The 8,805-nt window shown below is 38.5% G+C and overlaps 1 protein-coding gene across 1 annotated transcript; it reads right to left on the minus strand.

Moving 5' to 3' along the window:
* Positions 1 to 3,466: 3,466 nt before the first annotated feature.
* Positions 3,467 to 6,034, minus strand: LOC104947021 (granzyme A-like). The gene is made up of 5 exons (XM_010772948.1): positions 5,890 to 6,034; positions 5,539 to 5,674; positions 4,974 to 5,109; positions 4,320 to 4,595; positions 3,467 to 4,207 (listed from the first exon to the last, which is right to left on the minus strand). Exons 1-5 carry the CDS (start codon positions 5,951 to 5,953, stop codon positions 4,049 to 4,051), a joined length of 771 nt encoding a protein of 256 aa, XP_010771250.1. The 5' UTR covers positions 5,954 to 6,034; the 3' UTR covers positions 3,467 to 4,048.
* Positions 6,035 to 8,805: the final 2,771 nt, after the last annotated feature.

Below are 8,805 nucleotides of genomic sequence, written 5' to 3' on the forward strand. Positions count from 1 at the left end.
TTTGTATTATTAGTGTAGGACACTTATGTATGTACAACATCTGAAGATGTGTAGTTTTATTCATGCTTTTACATAATTGCACAGCATATTGCTATACTATTTCAGACATTGTTATATTTAAAGAAAACCAGTAATATCTTTAAAAACTACAAGTCCTTTTATATCAGCTGTGCACCGTTATGGTGTAAATATAAACTATCTACGAATTAGATCAAATGTAAAAGTCAGCCGAATTAGTGTTGATACTGCAAGGAGACGTATTGTGTGGAGAGAAATTGAAGATGTTGTTTAATTGTTGATATATTTATGATCCACGTCAAGTATTCAGTTTCGGCGGCATTTCTTCCAGTTTTTCCAAAGGTCTTCTCATCAGGGCTCTATAAATAAAGAACTACGGCAGATCTGTAATATGTAATGCAGCCGGACCGTGTATTACAATGCCGTTATGTGATGACTTTCAAAGAGAAAAGCAAGAACACTCGGAATTAAATATTATTTTATTCTTTTAAAATGTTTTCCGGATTTCATATCATATAAACACCAAATCCCAGCATGCATTGCGGCTAAACATCCAATCAGCGAGCTTAAACCATAGCTGAGGATCTTGGGTAATCGCTCGAAATGCCTACGTCTGTTTCCGGTTATTTTTATTTTGAAATTCAGTTCCTGAAGGACGCCAACAAAGCCCGAGATTATGGAATTAAACCAATAAATAAAAGCAAGGATAATTGTGTGTTATTGGTGAGTAAATAACAGTGTGTTATTTTGAAAAGAATAACAAATTAGAAGGAAAAAAAATATTTAAAAAATACAGATTTCAGTGTTCTGAGGCTCTGAGCCCCATTTATTTTCCTCAGAGAAAAGGAAACAAAAGTCCGAAATTATACGATTTAAAATAAAAGCAATAATTGTGGCTTGATATTGAGTAAGAACATGTTTTTATGAACCACACAGCTTCCGGTCTTCCACGACCCGACCGGAGAAAAAGACGTGCTGCAGGCACGAAACACATTACCAGTAGAAATACATTTCTTTTAAAATCGTGCTGTGCAACACGAAAAAAAGGGGGAAATCGTGTTGGTGAACACGAATCAATAGATTAAAAATCGTGTTGGTGAACACGAAATGCCATGAGACTGGGTTGCAATGGCAGCGAGTATCAGCGAGAGCAGCAGCAGCAGCGCATTTGCAACTTGGAAATATAACCACTATTTTAAATTTGTGGGGATAAAGGACGCAAAAAAATATTACGGTAAAATGTAAACTGCAGGACAGAAAGCATTGTCCACATCGAAAAACAGCAATGCCAATCTCCTGAAGCACCTAAGTAATGTACATGGGGCTATAAAACTAGTCGCCAAAGACCCCACCGTCTCAACCACCGGCAGTGACCCAGATGGAGCAACACCATCTAAACAGCCAAAAAACGATCTTTTTAAATCGCACTGTTATGTTTTATTGTTCCACCATTTCATAATGATAATTGCTACAATGATGGAGAGTTGTCTTTTCTCTTGTGCCACAGAACAACACAAAAACTTGTATTTTTATTGTTATTATTTTTAAAGTAAATTAACTTGTTACTAGCTACTTTTATAATTTAGTAACTAATAAAGTAACTACTTTTTTGAGAGCAGTAACTATTACTAGTTACTTTTTTTAAGTAACTTGCCCAACACTGCTTACCAGTAGAACTGATTCTAAATATCTGAACTATAGCCTCTGATTATAAAAAGATACAAGGCAGAGATTAGCATATAAATATGACTATGACTCACCTGCCAGGATAAAACAGTTTCTAGTCACCTTTATAAAACAAAGTTTCACTAAGCGTTTGTGTGGCGTTGCGTCACTAGTGATGAGGGAAAAGGTGAGGCAAGGTGGGTAGCCCATCCTGGTGATGCAAGCAGATCGGTAAACAATTACTGTGTGTGCGTGCGTGTGTGCGTGTGTGTGATAGTTATCTCTATCACAGAAATTGCTATCCAAACACATCAAAAACATACATAAACACGTTTGCATTCATCCACTTGACAAAATAAGTTGATAAGGGCGTGGTGAGCTTTGATACAGTTTTGTCGGCAGTGAGGTGGGCCCTGAGCTTTTGTTGGTGGCCATGGAAACAGAGTAAACAAACGGGCAGATGGTTGGTCAGTGATAATTCACTTCAAATAAAAACCAACTGGAAATTCATGGGTGTGGTAACGTATTTTCCCCCTTCAGCTTTACAAGAGAAGGTCAGTTGCCAAGGCAAGAACTTTTTTATTTCTTCTGTTGTTTGTTTGACTTCCTGCACTGAAATTAATTCAGTCATGCTTGCAATGTGGCTCCTTGGAGGGCAAAGTCAGTTGGCCCGACAATTTGTTAGAAACTGAAATATCCTCACAACTATTGGATCAATGTCCATTAAATTAGCTTCAGACATTCATGGAGCCCAGCGGATGAATCCAAATGATGATCCTCTGACTGTCTGAACTGTTTCATGGATTGCCCTGAAATTTGGAATACACGTTATGTTTTCCTCAGGTTGAAATATAACAATTTTCCTCTGGCATTTTTATCAGTTTAATATTTTAATTAGTTTAAAACTTTAGTTTCATTCGCTAGATTGTACTTAGTGCAATTAAGCACATGTCAGCATGTTAACATGCTACGATAAAATGTCTTTGCATTTTTATGCTTATTAATTACTTTTCAGTCATTTTAAAATGATCTAAAAACAACCTTTATTGTTAATGTGGTTGTATTAAATACAACCACGGATGTGTATTGCCTTTAACTTTTTGCATCAGTTTTGTATCAATTGTAAGTTAGATACTAGATTTAACCATTTCCACTGAACTGTTGTAAAGACTAGCATGACTGCATCACTAAATGCAGTAGAGAGCACCACCTGGTGATGAAAACTGAGCGTCAGTGCAACATTTACAGTCATTCGCAGGTCATACCGGCCGGGTGTATGACTCTGCTGATTTGTGTGTGAAACGATAAACCCACAAGAATTTAGGAGAGCACATAATGATTTCAGCCCACAGCAATAAAAGAGAAAAACAGTGTTTAAGATAAGAAAGACAAAGGAGCTGATGATCAATCCTTTCGAAATATGACTGTGCACACTTTGATTACCACAGCAAATATTTCGTTTTGCTGGATGTGGACATATTTATTATGTGTTCACTGCATTTGAATGAAGGCATGTTGCAAGACTCATGCGCCCTTTTTTGAACGTTTCCTGTGGGGGTCTTAAGATATGCCGTGTGAATTTGTTTCTTGTGGTGTGGTCTAAGTAAGTGCACCATCAGCAGAGCTTTTTTTTCTCTTTATAGTTAAGAACTCCATGTTCTCTGCATTGACATTACTGTAATACTGTCATGCAGGAAGCGTTTCGGCATTATGACAACCTCAAGAGCAGCAAGAGAGAAAAACACAAACATGTGCTGTCATGCTTACTGAAACATCAACATTTTTTTTATTTAGACACAGAGCTCACACAACCTGAGAACAGAGAACTGAAACACAAATCTTTGATGCCATGAACGTATGAAACTACAGGAGCTTCTGTAATGGAAACCTATTCTAATAGTAATACAAAATTACGAATATGTTGCACCGTTGGAGGAGCCTTTGACCTAAGATTTTCATTGACATAGCTATGTACAAATGACAATAAAAGCCTTGAATCTCAATGTTGATCTTGAAAATAAGAAAGAAAGAAATATGGATGTCTAAGAATAAATATAATTGGTTTTGGGTTTTCATGCAGTTGTAATGACGAGGAAAAAAAGGGACATGCCTGAGAATCAACCTAATTATAAAATATATCCATATGACTTGAGCTATAGTCTATTTAAGCTTCTGAATCTGTCTGGTTGGCGGATTGCTTTGGAGTTTTGCTTTCCCCTGAAGAAAATATAGCGCTTTTCTACATAGATTTAGAAAAATCCCTCAAGAAAACATATAATGTACATTTCTTCCTTTTACAGTAAGGAGGATAAAGTGAACGTAGCATACTATTAGCACATAAATAGATGTTAACGAACTGGGTAGATTATATTTCAGACTTTTTCATTGTCTTCTTGATCCAGATTATTTGTTTTTCTGAGAGAAAAGAGTACACACCCGGGAATTTTTTCATGCCACAATTCTTTCCAAAAGAAGTGACACCGACCAGGGCTCCATTGCACAACAGTGGGCCTCCTGAGTCCCCCTGGAGAGATAATAAATAATACAACATTACATATTAAGACACATACGCATGAGTTAATGGGTACATTTATTTACAGTTTATTTCCTTTACAAAAAAATCGAAATGCACTCACCCCACAGGTATCAGCCGCTTCTTTCACTACTGAACCAGCACATAGATGGCCCCTGGTGATAAAAGGGTTCAGGTTGTAATGCTTAGGAGAGTTGCACTCCATTCTATCGATCACGGTGACATTGACAGACCTCAGGACATCTGAAACAGTCTTGGCGATGTTGTTTGTTTTTCCCCATCCAGCCACCAGACAGCTGGTGCCAGCTGTTGGATATTTGATGGTGTCCCCCAACGGGAGACATTTCACCGTCTTGGTTTGCTTCACCGGTTTGTCAAGCTGAGATAAAAAAAAATGTTTGATGCTGACCAGCTGTATGTTGTCTTTCAGAAATGTAAGGCTTATGAAATGAATGCTCTTTGTCTTTCTTTTTTTAATGTTTTGTACCATTTCCCTATGTTGGTGTCATTGTACTTATAGCAACCTTAAAGCTTGAAAATGATTCCACTTTCACTAAATATACTTCCTTCAAGTTAAAACAAGTTGTATTGCACTTGGTTAGAAAGAAAAAACAAACAAGACAGGCTCTCCTGCCTTGCCAAACCAAAAAGCATATATTAAGTTCAACGAAATATGCTCCTGAATCATCTATACTGTTTCCGAGATTGCATATTTTGCACCTTTGCTTCAACTTGGTTACTTGTGATTACAATTTACCTTGAGCAGCATGAGGTCATTGATGTGGTCTGTTGCATCATAGCAGGGATGAGGAAAACTTTTCACCTTGCGGACCTGCCTGGAATCTTTTACATCTCCTTTGATTGAGTGCACTCCCAGAATCACTTTCGTAAAGCTGCGAAAGCAGAAAACAGAGTTTACATTCCATTTAAAAATGTATCTTCGATAGCGCTAAATTCATACTTGCTTTTATAAATCTGCTTTTGTATCCAATACTTGGGCAATCCTATTCTCACAACCTTTCAGTCTCTGTCTTGAAGTACGTTTGTTTACGTCTGTGTTGGACTTATGTGTCTGTTATTTGTGGGTGTACAAGAGTTGCTATCAGAAATGGAAAATGAACCCCAGTGTAAACAGTAGTTTCCTTTTTCTTTTCTTTTTTTACCATGAATAGTATTTCAGGTTAACTTTGACTGTTTTACCAAAGTGCAGAATCATTTCTTCATTGAGATGAAAATGATTATAATATTATATAAAACATATATCATCAGTATAGGTTATACAATAGTTTTATTGTATAGGAATGTTTGTATCATGCTCTTACTTTTTACAGTGGGCAGCAGTCAGGACCCATTTTGGATGGATCAGTGTCCCTCCACAGTGCGGAGGCTGCATCAGAGCCATGAAAGGCAGCGAGTGGGGAGCCACTTCTTTCCCTCCAATAATCTCAGAACCATGACCTTAAACAGAACAATAATTCGATAATAACAGTTCAATAATTTTGAAAAAAGTGTAGAAATGAATCAATAAATGGTAAACCAAATAAATTGCAACACTCTGCCTCAGCTGCACTGTAATATTGAAAGTAACGCATGACTATGCATTCTGCATGCTTACATGAGTGAGGTAGATATCATAAAGTAAATGCCTGCAATACAAAGAATGTTTTACTCACATGATTGGACAATGAGAAGGACCACACACGAGATAAAAACAATGATATCCCTTGGGCACAACATTTTCCTTATCTCTCTCTCTGATGTGACGGTGAATGCTCTTCAACATTACCTTGAAGCAAACACTCGTATTTATGTGTTGCAGTTGAAGGATGTGGTCTGACCTTGGAAATGCATGAGTCAGCAGAATGGACGCAAGCAAGACATGAGAATTGGTGTGTTCGGTCTTCATTTAGAAGCCTGTGGTAACAGTTTTGTCATTTCCCACTCATTAGCATGTGATAGTCTGCGTGGTGGAGGCTTTTTATTTACGTGAAGCAGGTCACATCATCAGGGTGATGTTGACGATGTGGGACCACCGCATCAGCTAAAACTGGAGGCTGTTGTCAAGCGTTTCAGCTACAGTGATGAGTGTGTGTTAAAAATGATTCAAAGGAATTAATGAGAAAGTGGAATATGTTGTCTAAAGTGACACGAAAGACACATGATCAATAAGACATAACTCAGAGGAAGAGTTAACTATAAAGAGAATTGGATGCTTATTTTATGCTACCTTAAAGTATAATTCAGTAATTCACTTAATATCTTTCTTGTTGCGAGCTAGATTAGAATACAGAAGCCCTTTTTGTATCTACATTAAATACTGTAAGCTACAGCTGGTTAGTTAGCACAAACTACGAGACTAGAAAATAAATACTCTATCTTGGCTTTGTCTAAAGGTAACAAAGTCAATTTTCCAGTACCTCTAAAGCTCAATAACATTATATCTAATTTATTTAATCAGTGAAAATATTTAAGCGTAAAGGGCCAAGTAACTTTCTAGCTGATAGACTTCAACCACTCCCCACAATTATCATCACAACAACCATGGACGCGGGAAGGGGGGGGTGCAGAGGGGGCTGCAGCACCCCCATCTGCGAGGCTCCACTAGCACCCGCATCCCCAAACGCGGCGCACCTACAGTGAAAGCGCACCACAGTTTTGCCGCTGCGAGGCTACACTAGCACTTTCCCTGTTTGTTCGTAATACAGCACTGATTTTGGTTCGTACCTTTAAGGTAACATTTTAATAGAGGTGGAACTATTTTACGGTATTGTGTTTAACCAGGGCTGCCAACACTCACGCATTGAGCGTGAGAGTCACGCAATCAACCCATATCTCACGCACTCATGCCACACTTGCCTTTCCTCACGCTAAGTTTTCGTCCAAAATAAATGTATATACAAATTAATTGAAGGAACAGCAAACCGAGCGGTCTACGAAATGACTCATGAACAAAACGTTATTCAGACACAAATGACGTCTCCTAAGTACCGTGGTAAGGTTGACAACGAACTACAATCACATTTTGATCAAAAAAAGCCAATATGCGCCGTCCTCCGAGCTGGACACATTACATTGGTCTCTATCCGCAGCCGGAGAAGAAACGAGTGCTCAGGGACCGTCTGCAAAGTGTAACTCCGAAAAAAGTGAATACAATAATATTCAATCACTATTATACAGCTTATTACTACCAAACTCACTACACACATCACTAGTCTCCTGGTGGTCATACTACAGCAGAGAGTTTTGAAAAATATGCTTTTTAATAATTTTGGGGAATATTTATAATGTAAAATCTTCAATAAATATGGCATCATCTTAAATAACTTTACTATTATAAAGTATATTTCTACCAAACTCTCTATTTGCGTTGTTGTTGTTAGCATCTGTTTAGCTAGCTGCGCTAACGGATAGAAGCTGTTTCTCAAACAATGAGAGGGAGTCAGAGCTCTCTCCTGTCAGACTGAGAGATAACTACAGCTCAGTGAGGTAAGGGACTCTGTTTATATAGTTAACTTTAGTCTAGTTATCTCAGTGGGTCTCAAACGTTTTGGTCACCATTTATTAGAATACATGAAAAACAGTTATGAAATACTATGACAGTAAAACAAGAATACAGTTTAAAAGGGGAGTGATTTGTAAAATATCCATAAAGAAAAAGAAAATCTGTTTCCAGTTCTGTTTCATATGGGTGTTGAGAGATGTATCCTTAAATTCATTTTTGCTCTCAAAATGCACCAGGTTGATGCATTTAACTTCAATATTTAAAAAATCTTCCCGGAGGAACAGGCCCCCGACCCCCCCCCCCACTACACTGGCTCCCCGTAGAACTGAGGATTGAATACAAGGTCTCCCTCCTCACCCACCAGTGTATCCATGGAACTGCACTCAGATATGAAGTGCGTTATAAATTAAACCCATTATTAGGGTCTGAGACCTAGGTCGGCGAAGACCCTATTGAAATCGGTCGCCAGCGACCGATAAACCTGCGAAAAAACACCCAAAAACAGGGAAAACGACCGGCAAAAGCACAGAAAAGGTTCGGAAATCATGACGGCTGATAGGCCGCGCGAGCCCAGTCACGTAACTCATAACTCGCATAGCTGATATCGTTACGATCTATTTAGTCGCTCACAAAGCGAGCGATAACCATGCAAAACCCACAAAAAACAGAAAACGAGGGGCAAAAGCCCATTAAAAGTGGCCTAAATCATGACAGTAGGTAGCCCATGCGACTACAGTGAGGTGGGCGTACTTGAAATATGTAATTGGTTCCGGAACTTTGCGTCAAAAATTACGTAGGCCACGCCCACTTCAATTTTTAACGTAAACTCCCCCTACTTTAACTTTCACGTAAACGAACGAAACTCGCTACGCATATCTAGGGTGCGGAGACGAAACCAAAAAGCCTCTTGGAGGGGTATAAAATAACGTACAGGAAGTCGGCCGTTTGGAATTTGGCGTTGGAAAAACGCGATTTGTCCTCCGAACGAAATCTATCTTCTCCTAGGGACTTTATCCCTACGACTCGAAATTCGTCGGGTAGCTTCTCAAGACATGGGCAATTTAAAGTTATCACGCAAACTTTTCTT

Source organism: Notothenia coriiceps, unplaced genomic scaffold, assembly GCF_000735185.1.
Source record: "Notothenia coriiceps isolate Sejong01 unplaced genomic scaffold, NC01 NC01_scaffold00011839, whole genome shotgun sequence".
NCBI lineage: Eukaryota > Metazoa > Chordata > Actinopteri > Perciformes > Nototheniidae > Notothenia > Notothenia coriiceps.